This window comes from Diadema antillarum, unplaced genomic scaffold, assembly GCF_040938485.1.
Source record: "Diadema antillarum isolate AM-2024a unplaced genomic scaffold, OU_Dant_1.0 seq00000389_RagTag, whole genome shotgun sequence".
Taxonomy (NCBI): Eukaryota; Metazoa; Echinodermata; class Echinoidea; order Diadematoida; family Diadematidae; genus Diadema; species Diadema antillarum.
The window spans coordinates 116,307-143,471 of NW_027271386.1; the positions used below are offsets into that span (position 1 = coordinate 116,307).

Sequence of the window (27,165 nt, forward strand, 5' to 3'; positions counted from 1 at the left end):
GGGGTAATTAATCTGGGGATAATTATCCTGGTGGTAATTATCGGGGGGGGGGGGGTAGTTATCCGGAGGGTAATTATCCGGGGGGTAATTATCAGGGGGGGGGTGGGTAATTATCCGGGGGGTAATAATCCGGGGGTAATTATCCGGGGGTAGTTATCCGAGGGGTAGTTATCCGGGGGGTAGTTATCCTGGGGGTAGTTACCCAGGGGGTAGTTCTCCTGGGGGTAGTTACCCAGTCGGTAGTTTTCCAGGGGGTAGCTATCCAGGGGGTAGTTTTCCGGGGGGTAATTATCCAGGGGGTAGTTATCCGCGGGGGTAGTTATCCAGGGGTAATTATCCGAGGGGTAGTTATCCAGGGGGTAGATTTCCTAAGGGGGAATTGCCCTGGGGGTGATTGCCCTAGGAGGGTAGTTGTCCTGGGGGTAGTTGTCCCAGGGGGTAATTACCCTGGAGGGTAATTGCCCTTGGAGGGTAGTTGTCCGGGGGGTAGTTGCCCTAGGGGGGAATTGTCCTGGGGGGTAATTATCCGGGTGGTAGTTATCCGGAGGGTGGTTTTTCAGGGGGTACTGTTCCTAGACCCGTATAGTAGGCATTTGTTGTCGTTTTTACAGCGTTTCCTAATAAATGCCTATAGCGAAAACCCAACACAACTTTTATCAAGGAGGGAAGGGAACTTAAATTTAAATATAACATAGTTTACAGAAATCAGACATGTAAATATGGCAATCATATACATCCGCACGGCCGATTGTAATCTCTTACTTTAATTATCAAACGTGATCGCCTCAAAAGAATTTTGACTACGATTACAGAGGTATCATCTACAAGACATAACTGATGGTTTACAGAAGTGATCATCAATTCAGTAAGGATTAGTCAAGTCATGAATTCACTTTACCCATCATGTCTAATCGAACCACGACATTGTTTGGGTAACCGTGCCTTTTTATTCTCATAGTTCAAACTAATTCTTGACATAATCAAAACAAATAATTCTTTATATAATTTCTCAAAATACTCGAAAGATGGCCTAGGTCAAAACTTACAAAGATTGCGTACGGCAATCTTTACTAGCCTAAACAAGTTTTCTAGAGCTATCAGCTCCCCCTATGACGATGACTTCGATTGCGTTTTGAACTTGCATCGAACTACTTTCAAAACAGCTATTACCTTTATAGTTCAATTAATAAACCAGTCTTTTGAATTCATAACCAACATTCGTAATCGTAACCATACAGTAACATAATACTGCATGTCAATAAAAGTTGGAAAATGTAAATGCTATGTCAGTAGCGCAGAATGAATGAGTAACGATTATCTTCATACATTCTAATTCCTAAGTGATGTCGCTGCGAAAATGGTTTGACGACTGCTTCAAGCAAATAAAATAAAAAGGAATGGGATTTACTTCTAATGATAGTGCCACGCCGTACAATGCATTTCACTGTATTTGGTAACGTTTCGTTACGTTTCTGTGCGCTTTACGTACGGAAAATAAAAGGCAGATTGATGCTATTAACATGCTAACACACAACGCATTCAAAATGTTTTTGTTTTTTTTAATAAAAATACACAGTGTACAATATAATGCTTTAGTATACGTTTTGAAACTTTGAATTTGCGAGTCCTTTATAAAGTTATAAGCAGGGTTATTACATTATCAAGCAAAAATTAAAGTATTTAGGGATTCGGATTTGCGCAGAAGACTAACAGTGCTATATATGGCGATCGTTCGCAACAGAGACAATCCTCTTCATTAGATATACAATGTAATTCTGTCTTCATGAATTGAAAGAGAAACGAAAAGAAGTCAACTTTTTAACTTCATTTAGCTTCTCACCAACTGAACTTAATTTGATCTGCCATGCATGACATCGCTGTGTGTTCTATTAATTCTATTGAATTATTTGATCGGCGTGCTTGTTTTTTATGCAGAATATCACAAGTAAGTTTAATTCATTGAAGTTCATAATGTTTGTACATATGGCGTGTTCGTTGTTTTGTATTTTCATTTTCATAATATATCATTTGTCCATTATCTGATTCTGACCACGAAAATATGGCGACTGTTCAAATGCGGAGCATGTACTGGAAAAATTTAATGTCTCCTGCCAGTATAGACAAACTAAATTCTAGTCTATCCCCGCTTTAAATGGAAATGAAAAAAAAAAAACCGAAGTTCGACTTTCAGTAGATTTCAACTGTTTTGTATAGTGCCTGATTCATGTAATGGACACAATTCTTCAGCATATAAGCAATCACACAACTTTCGGGAATAGATGTATGTCTTAAAGGACAAGTTCACCTTCATAAACATAAGGATTGAGAGAATGTAGCAATATTAGTAGAACACATCACTGAACGTTTGAGGAAAATCAGACAATCCGTTCAAAAGTTATGAATTTTTTGAAGTTTTTGTGCAGTAACCGCTGGATGAGAAGACTACTGCAGTGTACGATGTCACATGCGTACAACAATATAAGGAAAATATAAAGAGAATTTCACAAAATTCCATCTTTTGGAAAAAGTACACATTCCCCTGACTCGTTACCGACAAATGTTATGGGTAATATTATTCCCCCTGCCTTTAGAAAGAGGCAAGTCAAGTGCTCTTTTATTATGCGAAAAAAGTGAAAATATGTTGAATTTTCTTTTACATTTTCTTTATACTGTTGTACGCATATGACTCGCAAGTTGTAGTAGTCTCCTCATCCAGCGGTTCCAACACAAAAATTTAAAAAATTCATAACTTTTGCATCGATTGTCCAATTTTCCTCAAACTTTCACTGATGTGTTCTACTAATATTGTTGCATTTTCTCAATCCTTATGTTTATGAAGGTGAACTCGTCCTTTAATGATTGTATCTCATGGAAGAAAACTCGTCTCCTTGCCTGAATTTTAGCTTCTTCCTGTTCAAGCCTGAAAGAAATAGTTGAACATCAATCGCAATCACTATATAAGAGAGGCACATCCTTAAAAGTAAGCACAGGAGTACTGAGACACACTACGAAATAAAAACGGGCCTTTTATCACTATTGACAACGCATGACATTGAAATGTGTTTTTTTTTTATCCTTGGGGGAGGGGGGGGGGGGTTAATACAATGGATTATTCTGAAGGTTCGTTAATCACACAAGGAAACATGGTTCGCTATTAGCTTAGGTTCGTTAACAAGAAAATTAAATGCGGTTCCTTTCCGGTGGTTCCTTTACCCGAAAGTAATCAAGCAATCATTTCTTCTAATAAGGTTTGTGAATATAAAACGAAGTGAAGAAGGCCTAAGTTTTAATTCCGAATATTTGTCAGTATTATTATCTATACTCCAAACTCCAACTGCAAAAGTGATGTAAAAAAAAAATCAGCTTAAGCTACAAGTTAATGTTTTTTTTATATGCTATGGTATTACAGAAATGACTGAGAATAAGAAGTATATTTATGATACAATCATTGTAAACCCAACGTGAAGCTGTCAAGCCTACATCAACCTTTGCTTCTGATATACGTATAATATGTGCAGCATTGGCAAGCGTGATAAGCGCTGATTACTGTGCACGCAACGCCTATAAAGGAAATGTGCCTAATATGGCGGGAATTCAGAATGTTACGGCTGTATACAGCTGCAGCAGAACAGACGCGAAAGCAGTCTTTGATGCTCTGCAACATTACGACCATGTGCGTAATTTGAGGGTTTTTAGTACACGCAAAGAACACGATCTCAAAAGACGACTATCGTTAATTAACGTCATTGACTTTTTCTACCGATGCTGTCTTTTGAACCCCGCCTACAATAGGTTCTCAGGTTCTATTTAGGTATTGGTACTTGCTAAACGCATCCTCTTTAGTTTCCATTGACAACAACATGGGAGGAGAATGGAAGCGATGAACGCCCTCGCTAAAAGACGCTTTTCGTAAGACGCATTGCGTGCCCGCTTACAATAGGTTCTCAGGCTCTATATTTAGGTATTGGTAGTTGCTAAACGCATCCTCTTTAGTTTCCATTGACAACAACATGGGAGGAGAATGGAAGCGATCAACGCCCTCGCTAAAAGACGCTTCTCGTAAGACGCATTGCGTGCCTTTTTTTCTTTCTACTGTTTCCTATTGTTTGTGAGTTAAAAACTTGCGGCAAACCACAACGCAGCCGACACGCAACGCGTACCGACTCATTCATGCGGCGGCAACGGCACGGACACAAACGCGCCGAAGTTTACATTCGGGCTGCCGTATTGGTCAGATTTGTTAATGATAGACCTGTCCTGCGATTGGTTAATTATCTTACATACCCAAGCTATCGCCTTATACGGTAGTACGTGCGATGGAGCGTAAACGCCGTCGCTAAGCGGGACTGTTGTATTGTTTCGTCCCGTGAAAGAAACAGGTTGTGAGCTTGAACATAGCCTGAACTTTGAGAACGATTTTCTCCATTATTTAGAAAATGGACTGACGTCATGAACATAGTTGCACTGCAAAAAGTCCGGTGTTAAATAGTGAACACCGAGCTGGTGTTAAATTTTCGGTGCTCATTTATGGTGTTAAATTAACACCTACGGGTGTCATTTCCAAATTTTAAACTGTTTTTTGAAGAGTTTCTTAGTAACTGCACTTCTTGTTGATTTTTAATTTAAACAAGACGATCAAGAATCTTATATTAAAATACTAGATTTTTGAAAAAATGTGAAAATAAATTTACACCAAAGTAACACCAGCTGGTGTGGTCCCTTATTGAAGCTGGACGGGTGTTAAACCATTGATATTAACACCAGCAAATATCAAATCAACACCATGTGGTGTCATTTTTGAATTAACACCAGTACAGTGTCAAAATAACACCAGATACAGTGTCAAATTAACACCACGAAGTGTCAGGTGAACACTTTTCAACACCATCACAGTGCATTTTTAACACCTGTGGGTGTGGTCCTTTATTGAAGTTTGATCGGTGTTCGATTTAACACCCGTGGTGTTGAATCTAACACCGATGTTTTTACAGTGTGATATTCGTTTTAATGATCTATAGGGATGTCGAAATGAGTTGTATTACATATCAGTGTAAAGCTTAGAGTCTGTAGAATTCACATATAGGCATAACTACGATTTCATTTTTTGCGACTTTTGACTCATTCCGACGGAGCGCATCACATATTTCAGCCATCTTAAAAAAGATTTTCATCAAATTAGTGTTGGATCCCTTTTGAAATTACATGCTCTTTCATATTTCATGAGGAGTTTCTCATTATTTCACCAAAAAATATCAGAAACCTGAAGCTAGGTCTCAACCAAAACTATGCGCTCCCTTTTAAGTTGAGTGCAGTTAATTCAAATACGCTTGCTCATTAACGAATTTGAATGACCGAGGGAAAGACGATGTTATAATATTGACGAATTTGAATGACTATTCTAATACTGCCAAGATGCTCATAGTGACGAATTAATTGCGGCAAGTTGCTATTTGAGTGCTGATGCTTTTTTCAGCGCCCAAAGTCGATTTTGAACGCTTATTTTACATCGCGATCGCATTTCGGATTGATTGTTCGGAAATGTTTAAAATGATTGGGGAAAGTTTTCTACATTCGGATAACATTTTTTTTTTCTTCTCATTTGCATAACTTCCTTCATGTCAATTAGCTTGCCCATGCCAATGATTAGTAGGGCCTATCTGGCAATAGTTCTTCACGTGCTACGGACTCCTGTTTCCCCGCATGTTTCTTCCTTCTTTTCTCCCTTCCTTCCTTCTCGCTCTAACCTGTCCCTTCCCTTTGTTCAATTGTTTGTTCAGTCTACGTCTTTGTTTACCGTGTGCGTCTAGTCCCTCTGTGTGTGTGTGTGTGGGGGGGTTTGCTTGTGTGTGTTTTCGTCCAAGTAAATCTATTCTGTTGTAAGTCCGATGTATAATTGGCTCACCTTTCCACAAGCTTGTCTGTTACGTTGGTTTCTCTTTTCCAATATCACAAATATTTTGAAGAATAAGTTTCATATGTAAATGCACATAATTATATTGCAATATATCGTTTCTTTGAATCTCTAGCGATAACAAAGGTGTGTAATTAGAGATAGAATTTCATTTTATATAACAGGTTTTTCATTGTCTCACAAAAAAGTTGGAAATCTGAAGCTCAATCTAAACCAAGAGTACATCATTCCTTTAACCCTTGCATGCGCCCAGGCACTTAATTTAAAAGGAAATGAAACCCAAATACTATGGATTGGTTGAAAAACAGCCGTAAGCTGGCAGTGTCTGTAGAACAAATCAGCGAAGTTTGAGGGGGAAAAAAGACAATCAATTCAAACGTTTTTAAATTTTTGGAGCCTCAATCGTTGGATCAGAAGACAGTGCTTTGGCGTCATGCATGAGCAAGCATATAAAGAAAGTATAAGAAAAATTCAACATATTTTCATTTTCCAGCATATTGAAAAGAAATCCACTTGATTAATCTCTTTTAGAAAAAAGAAGTAACCATTATCCTTAATATAATATGTCAGTAAGAGGAGAGAATGTGTATACTTCTCACAAGATAAATATGAAATTTTGTTGAGTTCTGTTATATTTGAAAATGTCGTTTTCTATATTTTATGGGTGCAGAGAAGAAATGAAAGACATCATGATAGTGTAACGATGTCGAACTAAGAAAAGCCAATACTTATATTTAGCAGAAAACAACCCAAAACTGCGATAACAAGAGAGGAATCTGTTTCCAAAAAGTGGCACCGCTGTTTGTAACTGTGATTGTAACCCTTACCACGGCAAGAAGAAGAGGGATGTCTAGAGCTATATGTAACATTTTGTTTCTTTGCATTTGATATCAGTACTTACCCTCACAGGCCAACAGCATGGATATATTATCAGGGTCCGAAAAAGACCATGTTCGCGTTCTGATGTGTTGTACGCCTCGCTCCACTTCAACGGTATTTGCAAAATGCCTGAGCTTCGTTCCCGAGTCGCAAATTTTCTTCGAGCCGTATGGCTACTGCTACACATTCCTAGATAAACTGAGGTCGGCAGGAATCAGTGTTGACTTAGATTCAACAGCACCTTACAAGCACATCAGTCAAGAGACTTGGCAAGACCTAATGGAACAAAGACCTGGAGAAACTAACATAGTGGATTACAACATGTTCAAGTAAGACATAGCTACTCTTTGTAATCGATACAATATCAATTCTCGTCTTTTTTGTTGTTGTTGCTGTCAGACCTAAAAGAAAATCGTCTTGCAACAATATTTACCGTAAACAATATTATCATACACATTTACGAGGAATCTGAAGTTGTTCAAAATTCAATGTTTCATTTCTGCATTTACACAAAAAAGCACTCGGAATCCGCAGACCCAAGCATCTTATAATATAGTATAAGATATATAATTCTTATATAGTTGAATGAGTTATATTATAATTAGCCCTAATTTTGAGCTTTCTTTTTTATTCGTTATACTCATTCTTTTCTTTTATCTATTCCTTTCCTACATTATGTACATATATCTCGGTGATCCATCGCACCATGTGCCTCGCGTGTGCGTTTTTTTTTTTCGGCCAAAACGCGCCGTGTGTGTGACGTGTGTGTGCGTTGGTGCGTGTGGAAGGGGGGGGGGGGTCCGCAGCCCCTTGATTACATGTAGTATCACATTCATATCACTTGCATGACAGGATGGTCATCAAAACACACCCTTAGCATTTCACTGGCGGATCCAGGAATTCTGTAAAGGGGGGGGGGGGGGAGGGCGTGACTAATATTTCTGGTGCCACTTCCTGGTTTTATTTCATTTTTTTCTTTTTATTTCTTTTGTTTTAACGAAAAATAAAGGGGGGGGGGGGCGTGCACCGTTTGCGCCCCCTCTGGATCCGGCACTGCATTTAGTATCATATTGATTTCATTGTAAGTTTACTAGCATTCAACAAATGGACCTGTTCAAAAGACCCGTAAACTCGCTTAAAAAGAGAGAGAGAGAGAAAAAAAAAAGAGAAAAAATCCTGAATCCTGTCGGTGACCAGGATCACTAACAAAATTTCACCATCTGTTCCTTGGGTCATTATTTACTTTTCCGTAAAATGTCTTCAAAATCTGAGTTATGCTGCAAACAGACAGACAAACAAACTAGCGTCGGCCAAAACAGCCCTACAGCTTTGCCTGCCCCCTTGACCTCTAATTAAGATGTGGACATAGATTAAGCATGTCCCTGAATTTTCTCTCACGTCAGAAAAGAACATGGGGAGATTGCCATGTTTCTGCATTTGTTTCCATTTGATTTTCAACCACCTAAAAAAAAGAATATCTCCAGATGTTATTCTCCCATGTTCTCCGAAGCGAAAACAATGTCATTTGTTGTCTCCTGCATTAGTGGGAATTTGCTATTAATTCTGTGTAGCCTAAACTTCAATCCATCTTTTCACTCTTGAGGAGATTAGAAAGTCGCCATTGAACTTTCGAAAGTGTGGCATGGACATTATTATGTAGTGGACTCCGAATATAACGATGTCCTCAGGACCGGCAGTTTTCTTTCGTTGTTCTAATAAATCGAAATTTCGTTATAACTGAACAAATTAATAATAAAAAGAAAACGCACACACACACACACACACAAATACACAGGGAGGACAATATTGCGGCCTGAATATTTATTTCGTTGTTACCAGAATTTCGGTATAACCGTATTCGTAATAACGGTACTGCACTGTACGTACTTACATTTTTGGGAAACTCACTAGGCCTTCTTAGCGACCAAATCTCGGCAAGAACCCTCAGAGTCCAAAAGCCTTCCCGTAAACGCTCGGACATTCTTGCGAACTAGTTTTAAAGATAAACATTTGCCCGTCTCTCAGTGTTAAGTAAAGTCCGCTAATAGATTACTTCACAATGGATTAGAACCAGTTCAAAATTTGATGGAGGTTGCACTAATATTAATGATAGTCATAAGGTCTTCTTTTATACTCAGGGTAGACTCTTCAGTGTTGCGACTGCTCTGTCAGAGGGCCCTACTATTATTATTACCCTAGCATTGCCAGGTGCCCATTTATACATCTGGGTCGAGAGGGACATGGTGGGTGAGAACATCTTGTCCAAGGACGTAAGCACTGGGCGGAATTCGAACTCGGGTCCTCCGATCGGGAGTCGGGAGTCTCATCCACCAGTGCCGTATATTAAGAGAGTCTGGCCAACTCGGTTTTTGGCTTATGTGTTTTGAAGCCTGTGATTGGTCAAAAGCTGGTCCCGTGATCTACAGGCGCCATGTCGTTACCAAAGTCAATAACGCGGGCGCGAGCAAAGCTCATACGCAGTGTCCATTGTTCATTACGCGCAGCTACGCGCTAATTTTGTTTGCCTTTGGGAAATCCCCAATATCAGTCACGGTGCAGTGGGGATAATGAATTGTCATTGCCGTTGTCTACTTTATTGAAGTAGAAGGTATATAATATATCATTTTAAAGTTATTTTGATATGTTTCTGCGAAAAACTGAAGATTTGTCATGCCTAAATTCCTGCCCAGCATGACGTTGCTTGAACCACCTGACTCATGTGTAATGATGCACCGCTTTCCGACAGATCCAAAACGAAGGAAAAAAAAAGTGAGAAATCAGTGTGCGACGGGAAAACTGTATGATATGTTTTTTTTTTTTTTTTTGGATTCCTCACGGTGTCTTTCAGACTATCCAAGTTTTGATTTACATTTGTATGCCACCGCCATAACGTACGAAGTGTAGCCTGAGGCATCTGTTTTGGTCGTCCGTCCGTCCTTCTGTCTGTCCTTCATTCCGTAATAATTTTTGGACACCGTTTGTAATGAAACTGTTGACATAAGATGCATATGTGTGAGTGGACGAAGTTTTGCCTTTAGCTTATAAACTTTTGTGTGAAAGTGAAAGGTCAAAATCATGTACATAATGGTTAAATTCTTAAAACAATATCACTATTTCCCACATATCTACATGCAATTTTTGAAGGTGAGTACATGTATTTCCAGACAAAACTTACTGCGGCGACTATGATTCTCTTGTGATTTATTTATTTATTTATTCATTTATTGGGGGGGTAGGGGTGGGGGTCATGGGACGGGCCAAAGGTCAAGGATCAATGTCAGGTAAAATGTTAAAATTCTAGTATCTATTGTTAGGATATTATTACCCAGTTCCTCCGTACCTTGGAGATTACCCAATGCAAAAACTTAAAACCAAACACGGTATTCGCATGCCATCATTACTACACAGTTACGCGTATATTTATAGGGAAAGATTTTGGCCATGATGGTCAGAGGTCAAGTGAAAATAGTAAAATGATAAGATTTTCCACATATTTTTTAAAATAACCACTCAAGGTATTGCCATGAAGTATAGATAGGTCAACTGACGAGTAAAAAATGCTCAAATTCCTTAATACTTGCTCTCTTAAACAATAAAAGTCATCCATTCACACTTAGTTCAAGGAAAGTAAACACTCGACGTATATATTATATCTTATGACAAACATGCCATTTTTTCTGTCAATTATATGAAACTGACGTGTAACATTGTCAAGACGTACTCTACCGTATGTACAAAAAAAAAATTACAACGGGACTCTCCGCATTGATATCTTTAAAGGACAAGTTCACCTTCATAAACATAAGGATTGAGAAAATGCAACAATATTAGTAGAACACATCAGTGAAAGTTTGTGGAAAATTGGACAATCGATGCAAAAGTTATGAATTTTTTAAATTTTTGTGATGGAACCGCTGGATGAGGAGACTACTACAGCTTGTGAGTCATATGCGTACAACAGTATAAAGAAAATATAAAAGAAAATTCAACATATTTTCACTTTTTTCGCATAATAAAAGAGCAATTGACTTGCCCCTTTCTAAAGGCAGGGGGAATAATATTACCCATAACATTTATCGGTAACGAGTCAAGGGAATGTGTACTTTTTTCAAAAGATGGAATTTTGTGAAATTCTCTTTATATTTTCCTTATATCGTTGTACGCATGTGACATCTAAGTTATTCATACACTGCAGTAGTCTTTTCATCCAGCGGGTACTGCACAAAAACTTCAAAAATTCATAACTTTTGAACGGATTGTCTGATTTTCCTCAAACTTTCACTGATGTGTTCTACTAATATTGCTACATTCTCTCAATCCTTATGTTTATGAAGGTGAACTTGTCCTTTAAAAATAGTCAATCAATCTAAATACAAATTCATGGTATGAAACTATAACTCATTGCCCACATTATTTACAGAAAACCCCATTCGATTTGCTTCAGTGGTCAAAGAAAAATTAGGGGTTTTGTAGAAGATGTCAGAAATCTCTTCCCTCCAAGTTCTGTATATTGTATTCTCACACAAGAGCATCGTAAGAATCAGACTCATGACATGCTTTACAACAATCCACTTTTCTCTGTGACCGCTTTACCAAATTGAGAGCTAAGATATTGTATTTTAAGACTCTGAAGTAGCATTTAAACAGTTTAATCCTATTGGGTGTTATCAATGCGAAAATCTGATTGTAATTTTTTTTTTTTTTTTTTGGGGGGGGGGGGGGGGGGGACATACTGTACACCTGCTAAGAGAACATGGCTGAGGTATACGCCGGTAGCCATTTGGACAATTTTATTTGTTTTTAAACTATATCTATATCAAATGATCCTGAACGTGTAGTTTATATTTGGTACGGATGTCACTGAGGATATCCCTAATCATCATATGTTATCCAGGTATTTGTGCTTTCGTTCAATTACAGGTCTTTTTAAAAACTATTTCTAAACAATTTGAGATCATTTTACATACCTTTAAGGTATATGAAATGATCTCAAATAATAAGCACTTGCCGATGACGTTTCATGTTGTACATTGTACATAGGCGTTTTCCTTTTGGATTACCTAGAAGGCCTTCATGTCTGTTCCATACATAACTATATGGTACTAAATAGGATGGTAATTGAGGGTTATTTACGTGCTAAACAGTAATAAGTTAATAACTGTGGAATTCGTCTATTGCCTGTGCACTGCTAGGATTGTAGATTTATTTATCATGTTGTACAATATTCTTGTTCCCTGGACAGCTTGCTAATACAATATAGCATACAGTCTAGTGAAAGTGTACGACACGGCATACTGTGAATTCTTCTTTTATTTTTACAGCAAAAAATATATATATTTATATTCAAGAATTATGTCCTTTAGACAGCTTCCCTATACCTGGGTGCTTGTGTCTGCAATGGTCTATTCAAATGTGTAAAATGATTGACGATTGTTGGCTTTGTTCAACATGGATGGAATGAAAGAATGTCCCTCCCCCCAACCTACACCCTTTCTCTCTCTGTGTCTCTCCCTCTCTCTCTCTATAATAAAAAAAAAAAGTCAAGCAATACAGTGCCTTGCGCCTTTGGGACGCCTGCGCGTAACGCTAACCCCCAAGCGCACACGCTAAAACCTTAAGCGCACTGTACGCTGGGTAACGACATGGCGTCCAATTTATGAGTTGGCCAGACTCTCTTAATATACGGCACTGTCATCCACTATGCCATAGCGCCCCCACATTATTACGTTATTCAAAAGATGACTGATAAATCAAGGTAGTCCATTGATTTTAATGAATGCTAACTGAAAACACCCTTCAAAGATCTGTTAAACTTTTGTGGATAATATTGTAGTCTATCAAAGTGTCAATTGAATTGAATTGTTTTAAATTGACTTGACTTGTCCATGTCACAACTGTCTTCAAAATCTGTGATGGTATGCTGTAGATACACACTGTATGCAGTGATAACTATTAGAAAGATAGTATAGAAATCAACGTGCTATTTCCGATTCTATTCCAGGTATCCTAACATCAAGAGGCTTCTCGACAATCCCGACCCAAACAAGAAGGTAATCTTCGTCAAGGATATGGCGTACGGTATGAGTTACTCCACTCAGTTTTTACCGGATAGATCATCAAACTACCGGTTTGCCTTCCTAATACGACATCCGATCAGAGTCTTCTCGTCCTGGAGACGCGCCGTCTTAAATATCCATGATATTCTTCCGAAGGTACTTACCAGTAGCAAAACTTCCGATGCAAGTAAGGGAGGCGATGCAAGCTCTTCGGAGGCCTTTCATGTCGGTAACGACACGGCAAGTTGGTATAGCCCTCCTGGTCTTTTCTACAAGGAGCTGTATGACCTATGGACTTTCGTGATGGAGAAATACGATCCGAATCCGGTCATTGTGGACAGCGACGATCTGGTGTCAGATCCGTCGACTGTGCTGCCAAAATTCTGTCAAAAACTGGGTATTCCATACTCAGACGCCCTGCTGGAATGGGACGGAAACCCGAACACTACGGATGACTGGGTGTGCGGTTTCGTGAAACCCAGTGAGTTTGACTTTATGAAAGTCTACTGTGACACTGCCTTTAACTCAACTTGCTTTAAAGGCTCTTCTTCCATGCCGTCTTTTGAAAGTTTGACTCCGGATGTCAAGGATTGCGTGAAACGTGCCATGCCATACTACCTAGAAATGTCTGCCCGGAAGATCTGATTGAAATTGTTAAAAGCATGCCAAGGGCTTCAAAAACCCTCACCTCAATAGAGTTTTTCTTTAAGATTATGTGCTATTCTGCATAAGACGAATGTTGCTGTATTCATCCGCACTTACCCTTTTACTTAATACGTTATTGTTACGTTAAGTTTCAATAATCACAATGCACAATGAAAGCTTAAAATTATGATAATTGATGCTGTTGTGTTTAGTTGGTTATTCATGGAGTAGTGTATTGTTAAGGGATCTGGGGCTAATCACTAATTATTAATTAAAAATTATTTGAGTCTTCCTTTTATGAGAACATTTTGTATACAGTTTGCATTTGTTTTGGTTTTACTTGTTCCTGAACCATTATACGTGTGATCTATCGTTTACAGGTAAAGATTTGTTGGTATAATCAAGTTAATTTAGTTCATTGTTTATACTTTACACGCCGATCTTACTGGAGAATCTGAGCAGGTTTTTTGTTTTCAAAACTAATTGCTTTGAAAGTATGAATCTTAAGTATACCACAGTACCACCTTATTCTCTCTGCCACACCATGACTAATACCCCGTTTATACTAAGGAAAAAGCGGGTTCTGAAACCCCCTGTAGCCGCTTCGAGCAGGCTTTCAGCTCAGTATAAACAGACAGAATTCAGAAAAGGCGATCCGGTCGGGTCGGGTCCGGTCGGGTTCTGAAACCTCCTACGGGGGGAGGTTTCAGAACCCGCTATAGCAGGCTCGAGGAGGCTCGACAGCAGTATAAACGCTAGGGGGTTCGAAAAGCCGCTTTTTTGCCGACCCGGAAGTTATCACTGGAGGTCATCGCGCGTTCATGATGTAAACAAGCAACTGCACCGGATCGCGAACCCACGTTGTTATAAATTCGCGCTCAGCAGTCACGTTTCCGCGCGAAAGTGATGCCACGAAAGCGCGCGCCGGTTTTCGGAGGGGAATTCGGTTACAATAGGAACGGAAGCCGTGACCCTGCTAAGACCCGCTCGGGCCTGCTTTCGCTCGCGCAGTATAAACAGACGAGAGCCCGCTTTTTCGTAGCGGGCTTTCGAACCTCCTCGAGGCGGCTGGAAAACCCGCTCGCAGTATAAACGGGGTATTAGAGTCTTTGTTCAGTATTAAGCCAATACCGCACACACGACTGCAAGAGAAGGCGCAAGCACACCAGTCGACGTTTGCAGCAGAGTGGTTTAAAAAAAAAGTTGTGTGTACTGCTGTTCTCTACCCATCCACAGGGGCGGATCCAGGAATTCTGTAAAGGGGGGGCGTGACTAATATTTCTGGTGCCACTTCCGGGTTTCATTTCATGTTTTTTCTTTTTATTTCTTTTGTTTTTTACGAAAAATAAAGGGGGGGGGGGCGTGCGCCGGTTGCGCCCCCCTCTGGATCCGCCACTGCATCCATGCATATTCACTCGCATTTGAATGGGCCGGTCGTGTTGGGAATTATTCCTGTCTATTTATGAATAATCGGGGCTCCTTTGAAATAAGGCATTTTGTAGTTGAATTTTATAGCTCATGGGCACATTGGTGGAATATGACCTTAAGTTGTTTTAAAAGGCATTTCACTTAATTTCAAAGCAACATAAAAAAAAAAAACATTACAGTTTGTGTCACTTTTTAGGAGCTTATTATGGAATGAAGAATGAACTCGAGTAGACTGAGGTATCACACTTTGGGAAAGATTCATTTTATTGTCCTGAATTTAATGTATCAATTGTGACCCTGCACCTCAAAACAAACAAAAAGTCGCCAGGCATGAATTTTTAGTTAAGACCATATTCTAATAGAGCAGACTTTAAGCTTTAAAATGATGTATAACTCAAATCACATGGACTCTCCTAACCTATCTAAATATTGGAAAGAAAGCTCAAACTCAGGAAAAGTGTGAACTGAGAAAAGAGGCTCTGAAGTACAGTGTCTATTCAAGCGCTTAATCTTTACCAAACCGTGCTGGCTGTGCGATGAATGGGACAAAGAACAGGAAGTAAACCACCATAGTAACAACAATGAAGGGATTATCAGATTAAACTGAAATTATGCATGCCTCATTAACACATTCTGTCCATAATTAATGCCAACTTTCAAAGCAGCACCACTATCCTTTCAAAAGTTATTAGAGTTGAAAGTGAAGAGTGTGGACAAGGTTTTTCAGAAATGAAAAAGGGATTCTAAGGACACACCTAATCACACTATTCTACCAAAAATGTTCAAGATAAACTGCTAAAAAAACACACTTTCCTCCCCGTTTTATGATACCAAATTTTAGCACAATGTAAAAGAAGACCCGCTCTTTCAAAAAATATGAAAAAGTCAAGTTCGGCTAGGTTGACCCATTTCACTTATTTTCAGTCCTCACGCAAAATCAGTGTGTGCGACTTTATGTTCGTTTTGAGGTGCACGGTCACAATTACATATTCATCCTATAACCTCTGTTTTAATACAATATGTGAATAAAGTATGCATGTGAGACGTGAGAGTATCAGTGATGGTGTCCATAGTGTTTTGTTGTAAAATGGTTCATGGATGCTCGTATTTTAAATGAGCATATGAATATATAGATGTCAGTGGTTAACTTATTTCGGTAGGTATGTTCGTTGTAATGGTGTACGAATGAATTAAAGTATAACAAAGGAGCATCATTGGTCATAATTATGTAGGGAAATATTGAACTGATGTGGTTCATGATGGATTGCTACCCTGTGAATAGGTCATAATACTATTATGACAGTTGTATTCCCATAGATCGACACCGACGAGCTAGGCTGAACGGCATCACCATTAAACAACTTGTTAAAGTCGACGGTCTCTGTTAACTTGAGGGCAATCCCCGCTAGCGCGACAGAATTCCTGTTAACTCGGTAGCCATCCGGTGCACACGGCGGCATTCCTGTCAACAAGACGACATTCCCGCAAGCCGGACAACATGCCCGTATAAGCTGGACGATATCCCCGCCAGTGGGACGAAATCCCCGTCAACTCGGCGACATCCCGAATATCTTGGCAACCTCGGCTGTATTCAAATGACCTTCTCATCACCCGTATCATCACCACCCTCGTCGGACAGTATAAATTGAAACCAAACGCGCACAGTAGAGTATTGAACCACAGGCAGCTGACAGGTCTTTTGTAAAACCCGCGGGTCTATAGGATTTGTCTAGGATCTATAGTATTTAATTATCTCATTTATTTGCTCCTGAATGTTGTCATATACATTAGTGTGTGTGTGTGTGTGTGTGTGTGTGTGTGTGTGTGTAGATACGGAAGAGATCGTAACAGGGTTATTGGTGGGAAATAATTGTATATATATATATATATATATATATATAATATGTTTTTGTGTAGGCCCTTCAGCATGGAAATTTGCGATGAGAAATAATGTCGGTATTCATGCAATTCATATGTGATGCATTTACGACAATTCGAAGAATTTTGATATTCCCATAGAAACTCATTATTATGTAGCTTGATTCCTTTCGCCAAAGTATTATGAACATGTAGCAAACATGAAAAATCTGGCAAAAGGAAGCATGTGAGACACTCACATCAATAGTATGTTACTTCAATTTCAATTTCAATTTCAATTTATTTTCATATTTCTCGATGAAAAAGTACATCAAATATAACAAAATTAAATGAAATACATGACATAACTTGACTTGACTTGCTACATACATGACTTGCTTCCTTTTGCCAAAGTACTATAGATTTGTAGCAAACAAACAATTGGCAACTGCAAAAGGAAGCAAGTGACAATCATATCATACGGATGTCACTTGCTTCCTTTTGCCGAAGTATTATAGACTGCGTGCAAGTATAAATAAGTTGGCAAAAGGAAGCAATCATTGACAATCCTTTATCTTGAGATTGTATGATTTGCTTCCTTTTGCCAAAATATTTCAGATTTTTAGCAAACATGAAAAAATCTGGCAAAAGGAAGCAAGTGACAATCTATCATGAGAATCTTACTTGCTTCCTTTTGCCAAAGTATTATAGATTTGTAGCAAACATAAAAAATTGGCAAAAGGAAGCAAGTGACAATCAAAGGATGTTATTTGCTCCCTTTTGCCAAAGTATTTTCGATTGTGTGTAAATGTAAATGACTTGGCAAAGGGAAGCAAGAGACAATCATATCATAAGTTTGTTACTTGCTTCCTTTTGCCATTTTTGTTCATGCAATTTTGTGAACTTGCTTCTTTTTGCCACCCAAATATCTCAGAAATGGGCTAGAATTGTAACTTTTGGATTTTTCAGTTAAATAGAGCATGCCTCAAATATGCCAAATCGATAAAAAAGTCAATACTCACAAAAATGTCACTTGCTTCCTTTTACCAAAAGTAAGGCAGTATATTGTTACTGAATTTTAGCTGGAAAAATAAAGAGCATAATTAGTCACTTTTTTGTTAACTTAAACTCACTGAGTGTCCTAGCGTATTATTTACAGTGTATATCTCAAAACAGAACCTGACTATCATCAGTCGCAGATAGTACAGATCTTAGAGCTGACAATCGGGTTAAACACCTTGATCTTTCTGATGAATAAACGAAGCGGGATCATTTATATGCATGAGTTGTAATTATCTCTTTCACGGGAACTCCATTTCATATTCCATTCGAAGTACAGGGCGTTTTGCCTCTGATTACACGCAACATTGATAATCGGACTTGAGAATGGAACCCGGGTCCTTTGAATTGGATTGTGAGGCCGAAGCGCTGCCAATATTGTGCTAACTCATTGCCTAGAGACGATAAAGGGTAATGGTTTAAGACGACTCTTATTGTGCAGTGAATGATGGTCGTAAATGTTATGTCGTAAATTTTGTATATAGTGTCTATATATACATGCCAATAAAGACTCTTGCATGAGCATTGGCACAGACACACTGCCCTTATTACAGCATGTGTCTATAGATAGTCAGCTCTAAATACAAACGAAGAGTACTGAATATATACTTCCTTTGAATTATTCATGAAAAAGTGAATCTACAATTGCCATTATTGCAAGATTTACGATGTCAAGTTGAGAAGACGTGCCCTTTCTCCGCTGAAGTACAATGTAGTCTGTAGTATCCAGCAAACACATAACGTCACTTCCAGAATGTTTCCGCAACGTGTTTTTTTTTTTTTTTTTTTTTTTTTTTTTGAGGTGCCACACTTCTTCGGCTAAAGTAGACGTTTTAAAACGTAAAACGAACATTTACCGTCAAAGTTTGGACTTTATATCATTTACGGCAAAAACACAGTAAAAAAAGAACAAAACGTTTTCAAAACGTCAATAATAATTCCATAACGTCAAAATGAAAAAAAAAAATCTTTACAAAACGTTTGTAAACGTTATCTGACGTTACAAAATTAAATGTTTGGTATACCTTACGTACATCATACATATTCATTCAATATCTATGAACATTCAAGTATAAGAAAATCTAGAATTTGAAAGTTATAACAATAGAAAGAGATAAAAGACATTTAAATCTAAATTATTCAAATTGGGTTACAACTTCTTAACTTGCGTTAAGATTGACTTATATCATTGTTCAGCTATTCAAAACTTCAAATTTTGTTATAAAGAGGCATTTTTCATATTTCATTTCCAGGGTGCAGTATGTGTGATTTGATTGAAGTAACCATGTCTTTACGCATTACAACGTTTTTGCCAGTATCATATGAATGTGATTTACATCAGCCATAGGGATTCATATGATGTATAGTATGTTTATAGGTGGAATAACAGAATATTAGGAACAGGTTATGATATAAAGGCTTATATATGATTATACAGGACTATAGGGATACAGTTATCCCATATTGTGCCTGTATAGGCCTAATAATCCCATAACTAAATAATGTGCCCAATACAATCCTTATTTTTACTCACTACCTTGGGTTTACGTTTTTAAGGATTTTAAGGCTTTGAATATTTTGTAACATTCTATAGCAATGTCAATTTTTGGAAATTATTTACACTTTTCTGAAAAGTTCCATAAGCCTTTTTTTTTTGAGTTTCAAACTTTCTTTTAAAAAAAAGTGTTGTTAAATACAAGACATTCTTAAAAGGTTAACTGTTTCAATATTCGTAAAAAGGTTTTCTGACGTCCATGTGATAGGCCTATAACGTTCACAAGGTTTTAAGCAGGTTGTTTGATGTTTTGAAAGGTTTTTTTTTGTTATTTGTTATTGTTTTTTTTTTACTTTTACAAACTTTTTTTCACGCCCATTTCAAACGTGTCTAATATGAAAACCTTCCACAAACGGACGTTCTGAGAACTTTTTTGATAAAATTTTCAAAATATCAAACTTCGAATGTTTCAAGAACGTTCAGAAAACGTCCAATCTTTAGCTGGGATTGGCCTACATTCATGAATGGCGGGTCTGCATTTCAATGCAAGCAGTTCCTCGGCATGGATCAATAGATTAATGTTTGTATGTCGAACTTCTTCTTTTGGTTATGAAGAAGAAGCAGAAGAAAACATCACGATGGAAATGGGGGTTTCTGGCTATTGTTACTAAACAAGCTATAACTGACGCTATCTTCGTGCTCCCAATTCATTACGTCTTTTCCCATCAGTTGAGTACTTGACTGTCCTCTGTCTATCCTCCCTTAGTATACGCCGGGGGCCGCGGAACCGGGAGGCTGGGGGGGGGGGGGAGCTGAAGCCCCCCCCCCCAAAAAAAAAAACAAAAACAAAAACAAAAACAAAAAAACAAAAACAAAAACAAAAGCAAAAACAAAAAACAAAACAAAACAAAACAAAAACACACGCACACTTCTGGCTCGTTAAAACAAAAATCGTTAAGCAAATCAGGGGAAAATTAAATCGGGAAAAAAATCGCACAATTCCGCACTCAAATTTTCCCGTCTAAAGGGGGCGGGGGGGGGGGGGAGCTGTCTTGACCTTGACACCTCCCATACAAATTAAATGCAATGAACTGCAAACGCTGCACCTCTATCAATGTTGCAAAGTATAATCAATTAAATCCTATGTATTTATTTTCAAGCACTAGGACTTCCGTGATTCAAGTTAAAAGCAGTAGGGCCTATTTTTCCCCTCTATCCATGCCCCCCCCCCCCAAAAAAAAGAAGAAGAATGAAATGATTAATAGAGATGAAAAAATAAATCATGTATTTGAAAGGATTGGAAATAAATACAATGTATAAATAGATTATATAGTAGGGCCTAACAAAATGAATAATACGTATACGTATGTAGTGCCTACATAAAGGCCTAATTTTGTGTTTGTTTGATTTATTCTTCATACATAAATCAACATTTTTTTCAGTAATAACACATGAAATATCAGTAAGCAGATTACAATGTACATGATTCAAAGAAGAAAAATGAATGTGTGAATTAAATCCATTAACAAAATGTATAACATATTACCAAATTTCCTAATAATAGAAAATTTAAATGAGAACTTACCTGTTTGAAATTTAAATTGTATTTTATGAGGAAGGCGAAGGAAGAGACTACGATGCATAAAGAGTAATAATAGGAGAGCCCGCACGCGCGTCCAGCAATATTAGTAGCTCCGAAAAATGTGAATACCAATACCAGCAGTCATCCTACTGCTATTGAGAACTACCTGAGATTATGAAGAAGGGTGGGAGAGGAGGGACTGTAGTCTCTTCCTTCGCCTTCCTCATAAAATACAATTTAAATTTCAAACAGGTAAGTTCTCATTTAAATTTTCTATTTTATTTCGGAAGTCTCGAAAGAGACTACGATGCATAAAGAGTAATAATAGGAGACTTTGAAGCTGGTAGTCACATTTTTTGGCCACACAGAACTGTGCCAATGACCATAATTACCACAAGGGGTACAATGTATGGCTTTACCTTTTATGATAATACTGCATGGCTGAAACCCCTATTCTCATTCCTGAGGGGTTTCGCGTAATATGTTTGAAATGTCTTCTCGTTACTCCAGCCTGCCTGTGCCAAAATCTCATGTACAGGCAGATCTTTCCTCTGGGCAGCAGACGCTGAGGCTGCTCTCGTGGAGTGTGCCGAGAACAAGCTGGTGTCAATCCCAGCTTCTGTCATAACTGTCTTAATCCATCGTGACAAAGTTTGGGTAGAAACCCTGTGATACGGTTTACAAAAACTTATTAACAGATACTTTTGGTCCTTCCTAATGATCTGAGTCCTTCTCAGATACTCTCGAAGGTATCGTACGATGCAAACTCGTCTGTCTGGAGGGTACGCTCTTAGGCTAACGACTTGGCCTGTATTACCAGGTCTGTGGTGCTTTAACAAGTCATCAATGACGAAATTGACAGAGTTGTCTTTGAACGTCATCTTGTCTATTCTCAAAGCATTCAATGTCTGCACCCGCTGTGCTGAGAGAAGCGCTAATAACATAGTCACTTTCAACGTTAGCTCTTTCAAACCCAATTCACCTGCAGGTGATTTCCTCCTCAGATAGTTGAGGACAGTTCTAACGTCCCACACCTCCGTGTAGCGTGGTCTGGGGGGTCGTAAGTGAAAGACTCCCTTCACAAATCTAGTTATTAGAGGATGAGTGCTTATGGAAAACGAACTGTCTGGGAGTGTCAGAAAGGAAGCCAGTGCACTTCTAGCAGAGTTTATAGTACCGTAGCTGGCTCCCTTATGGAACAAGTCTGAAAGAAATTCTAGTGCCCATTCCGATGAGGTCTGGAGATAGTTAATGTTGTTGGCAGTGCAGAAAACTTTCCATTTGCTGATGAAGCTATGATATTGCTGTCGTGTAGATTTCCTCCAAGAAGCTACGATGACCTTGACGGTCCCTGCACTCAATCCCTGCGACCTGAAGGGTTGGCTGAAAGCCTGCAACAGAGCAAATCCAAATGTTTGTGTAAGGGGTGGGGCATAAAAGACACAGGTTGAACAAGAAGTTGTGCATGTCTACATAGGACAAGTGGTTTTTCAGTCAGCATGTCCTGAAGTGCTGGGAACCATGATTGTGTAGGCCAGTTTGGTACTATTAACAACCCTGTGGCTGTATCTGCCCTTATCTTTTGCAGACATTTAGGGATAAGGCAGAAGGGAGGGAAAGCATAGAACCATAATGGACCCCAATCCACTGTAAATGCATCTACATTCTCTGCCGAAGGATCAGGCTGCCAAGTGATATACCTGGGTAGCTGTGCATTAAGTCTGGAAGCGAAAAGATCGATTTCAGGGAGGCCGAAATGTTCTACCACTTCAGTAAATTGGGTTTTGTTAAGCATCCACTCTGTTCGATCATTAAACTTCCTTGACATGAAGTCTGCTGTGGTATTGAGCCGTCCTGGCAAGTAGGCGGCTGTGATCCAAATCTGTCTTTCAATACACCATTCCCAAATAACATGTGCCAAATTGTTGCATTCCTGGGATCTGAAGCCCCCCATATTGTTGACATATGAGACTGCAGTTGTATTATCCATTCTAATGAGAACATGAACATTTCTCAGGTTAGAGCAAAAGGACTTCAATGCCAATCCTGCTGCAAGGGTTTCTAGATAATTTATCTCATTGTTAACAGCCTTTTCTCTTTCCACTTCATTCCATCGTCCCCCTATGTTTGTGCACATGTCTGTTGCTCCCCAACCAGACCCACTCGCATCAGTGCGCAATTCTATTGTATGCCTGGGTCTGTCGATAGGATTAGAGGTGTACTGTATGTGATCAATCCACCACTTAAGTTCCTGTTTGGCTCTACTAGACAAGCTCATTTTCCTATCAAAATGACCTTTATTGGCCTTCAATGCCAAAATCTTCTCTTTTTCCAAGATTTTGTAGTAGAGGGGCCCATATTGGGCTGCAGGAAAGGTAGCAATCAGTTTCCCTATTACTCTAGCCACTTCTCAGATAGAGGATTCTGTGGCATGCAACAGACTTGTGCACTCAGCAGTGATATCTTCCTTCTTAGATTCAGGAAGAGTAACTGTCATGTTCACAGAGTTAAGGACAAATCCCAAAAAGGTGATTTCTTTAGTGGGTTTTAACACTGATTTAGTCTGATGGACAAGAAACCCCAAGTCTTCGAGGAGATCAGTCGTAGCATCGACTGCTCTTTGAGTGCTAGCCTCACTCTTCCCAATAATGATAGTATCATCAAGGTATCCCACTACCATGTGACGTGCTCTTCTCAGATGAGCAAAAACCGGTTTGAGAAGCTTTGTGAACAAACGCGGTGCTGTACTAAGCCCGTTTGGCAGTGCGCAATATTGCCAAAGTTTGCCCTGCCACACAAATCGCAGGTATTTCCTATCCTGCGGATCAACTGGTACTGAATAGTAAGCATCCTGAAGGTCGACTGAGGCTAGCAAGCAATCTGGTGTAATAAATTGCGTTGCTGTATGGATGGAATCCATTTTGAAATGCTGATAGACTAGGCTTTTGTTCAACTCTGAGAGGTCAAGAATGACCCGAAGGCTGCCATTCTTCTTAGGGCGGGTAAAAATGTTCGAGATGAACTCCCCCACTTCATGTGAACAAGGTTCAATAACATTCTTGGCTGCCAGTGAATCAATTTCAGCTTGGATATTGGCCAAATCTTCATTCTTTACTTTGAACTGAACCAAAGGATTAACCCTTTCAGGTGGAAAACATTCAGGCTTGAATTCAAGTTTATAGCCATTCACAGCTTGTAGTACTGTGGGATCTGAAGTTAACTTCTCCCAATTACATGCATGAAGCCTCAGTCGACCTCAAACTGGATGGTCATTTACACATGAAGTGGTAGGTCTAGATTCTATAGATCTAGTAAATTGAGGAGTAGATCTAGAATACCGTTCTTCTAGATAAGGTAGAAATGCATCATGGTCAGTTACTGACATGTCAAATGAGCAATATGTTGAATCTATATCTCCTACCTCTTCAGAGGCGGGCTGTTGGATTACTTGTTGTGGGGAGTCTTGCTTCTGGCCTGTGGATGAGCTCTGCTCTGTGGCCGTTGCTGTGGGGGAGGTCGCGACTTCCCCTGGTAGCGCTGGTCTAAAAAAGGACGATTTGCCGTTCCATGCACGAAGCGTGAGGCTGCAGCGCTACGCGAGCCCGTCCAGCCCGCATCGCGAGCCTGCCGGCGAGCTCCGCTGTTGAAGGGCCGTCTGTACGGATGGAAAGAGCCGCTCGGACGAGAAGTATGTTTCTGCTGGGTCCTCATGACCCCAGCAGAGGCCTTATGTTGTTCTTTTAGATCTTTCATCTGTCTTGTGAGATCATCACCAAACAACAGCTGCGTGACTGGTGTAGAAGGCTTACAGAGATGCACGTATTCCGAGTTGATGTCCGGCTTAATCAGCTCCTTCCGCACGCAATTCAGTTCAAAGTGCGCATTACTCAATAGAGCAAGTGCGTCTTGCTGAGACTCGGAGATATCTCGCGCGTCGAGAGAGCGAAGAAGAGCCCCAATACCGCGAGTCAGACATTTCTGCACTCGCTGTAGTTTCAAATCACGATTACGCGTGACGGACTGCAAGTGTTCCCAAATGGGAGCGTTCACTTTAGGTGTATCGAGGTGGGGGCAGTTGCTCGGTGGGGGGTATTTTTCAACCGTTTCCTCGATGGCTTTATCTTCTAGTTTGTTGCCAATAAAGTAGTTCACCGATTTTGCGATTTCCTCGTCAACTGCCTCCCCAATCCCGAGGGGGATAGCATACTTGGCTGCCAACTGTGGTAGCTGTGCAGCAGGGGGAACCTCTTCCACCCCTTCGTCAAAATCGAACGGTCCATCACGCTCTGCGTCTTCAGACGTAGACGTATCAAAATCGTCCCCAACAAAATGGCGGACGTTAGTAGGCAAGCGGGAAAATTCCTCCGCTGTAGATTTCGATGTAGACGCGCCTGTGTGTACCACAGCGGCACGGCTAGTGGTTTTATCATGCGATTGGGGAAGGTGTTTCACCACTTCGGCGAGGAGATTTTCAAGTTTGTCTAGACGAGAACTAACGTCCCCGGAGGTAGACGCCCGATCCTCGGAAGGGGCTTTCGATACCGTATGAGGAGCTTTTTTGGGAATTTTCTTCATCGTCTTCTTCCCTGAATCTTGAGCCTTTCCGATGCTCACATTCTTCTGTACGTGCGCCGTACCGGCATCGCCGGAGGGAGGCGCTGGTGGTGGTAACTCTGACTTCGTGGCACAGACCTCCTGTCCACGTGTAGCACGTAAAGCGAAGGATGGATCGTGCTGCTCTTTCGAGCTCATATTTATCGAACCAACGTAACGTTTAGGCTCGAAAGATGCGTCAAAACACTTCTCAGTAGGTTCCGGATGACCGGCGAAGCAAAATATTCTCGCGAGAAGGAAAATTCCGGCGATGAATTTATGGAAAAATTTCAAACCGCGGAGCTATGTAGGAGAACCTCCTGTCGGCTGGAACGAACGCGAACGTATTGCTGGACGCGCGTGCGGGCTCTCCTATTATTACTCTTTATGCATCGTAGTCTCTTTCGAGACTTCCGAAATAAAATTACCTGTAAAAATTATGCGGAAGGCCTGCCACTCTAATAAGCAAAAGCTTGAACACGTGGCAGCCTAGGGACCTATCTAAAATACACATAATATATTGTTTGCGGAATGGGGAAATACTATAAAATATAATACACTGTAAATGCAGTATGTTTTATATTCTAGTGCATAACATTATACAAATAGAAATCAAGTTTGTTATGATGATAATGATGATGATAGGGTGATGATGAGGAAAAAATGTAATGAAGATGAAAGTGATGGTGGTGATTGTGAAGAAAATGGGAATGAAATGAAATGATGGACACAAAAATATTGAGTATTGTTGTAGTTTTAAATCCAGTTTACAGGGTAAAAAAGATGTGATCAGACAAAACAAAACCTATAAGCAAAATCTAATTAATCAGATATGCCAAAACAAAAGAGAGAGAAAAAAATATTCCCCACATATGTTTTATAATATAAGAACAGTTATACGATGGTAACGATGATGACAGAAATATCATTTATGCAATATTAGCTGTATAGTTATTACAGTCAATATACCAATACTTTTGTAGTAGTAGAGCACCATAGGGGAAGTGGGTCAAAAAGGATCACCCCCCCACACACACACACACACACACGACACACTCACACCCCATAAGAACTCCTGTGTCTCATCATTAAAAAGTTGACAGCAGGTTCAAATTTCATGTGAAGGAATATTGTTGTTGTTGTTGTTGTTTTTTACTTTGTAGAAATCTGATTACGAACCGTGGCCCAAAATTAACATGCTCGCAGTCGCACTCTGTGGATTCACTCTAGACTAGTATAGTCCTACACCATAGAGATGTATACTAAGAACACTAGAGGGCGGACTCCGTAAAATCCCTGTGACCGATAGAAGGAGGCGTTCGCCATTTTGATCCGGGCAAATTTCGACTAGCGACCGTACCGATAACGTGTAGCGCTACGGAGCATTCAGGGAGATCGACGACGGGATGCAACGGCAGTAGGCTGGCATCTATGCCAAGGTCTCCATCGGAGTTTGGAAATCGAAAAATGTTCTTAAATTCGCAAATTCTACTTAAAGTAGCATAGATCTATGTTGCAAAATGCCTGGTTCATGTGCTGCTTTTGGATGTAGAAACAGGAGAAAAGAAGGGGAGCGGAGATTCCTTTCACAAGTAACTAAATAGTGTGTGTTAAACAGATTGATTCAAGGCAAAAAAAAAAAAGAAGGAAAAAGAAAAGA

At 39.6% G+C, this 27,165-nt stretch overlaps 1 protein-coding gene across 1 annotated transcript; it reads left to right on the plus strand.

The window, feature by feature from the left end:
• The first annotated feature begins 6,829 nt into the window (after positions 1-6,829).
• LOC139731947 (uncharacterized) lies at positions 6,830-13,491 on the plus strand. Its single transcript, XM_071642820.1, has 2 exons — positions 6,830-7,119; positions 12,792-13,491. The coding sequence occupies exons 1-2, from the start codon at positions 6,830-6,832 to the stop codon at positions 13,489-13,491; spliced, it is 990 nt and encodes a 329-aa protein (XP_071498921.1).
• The last annotated feature ends 13,674 nt before the right edge of the window (positions 13,492-27,165 follow it).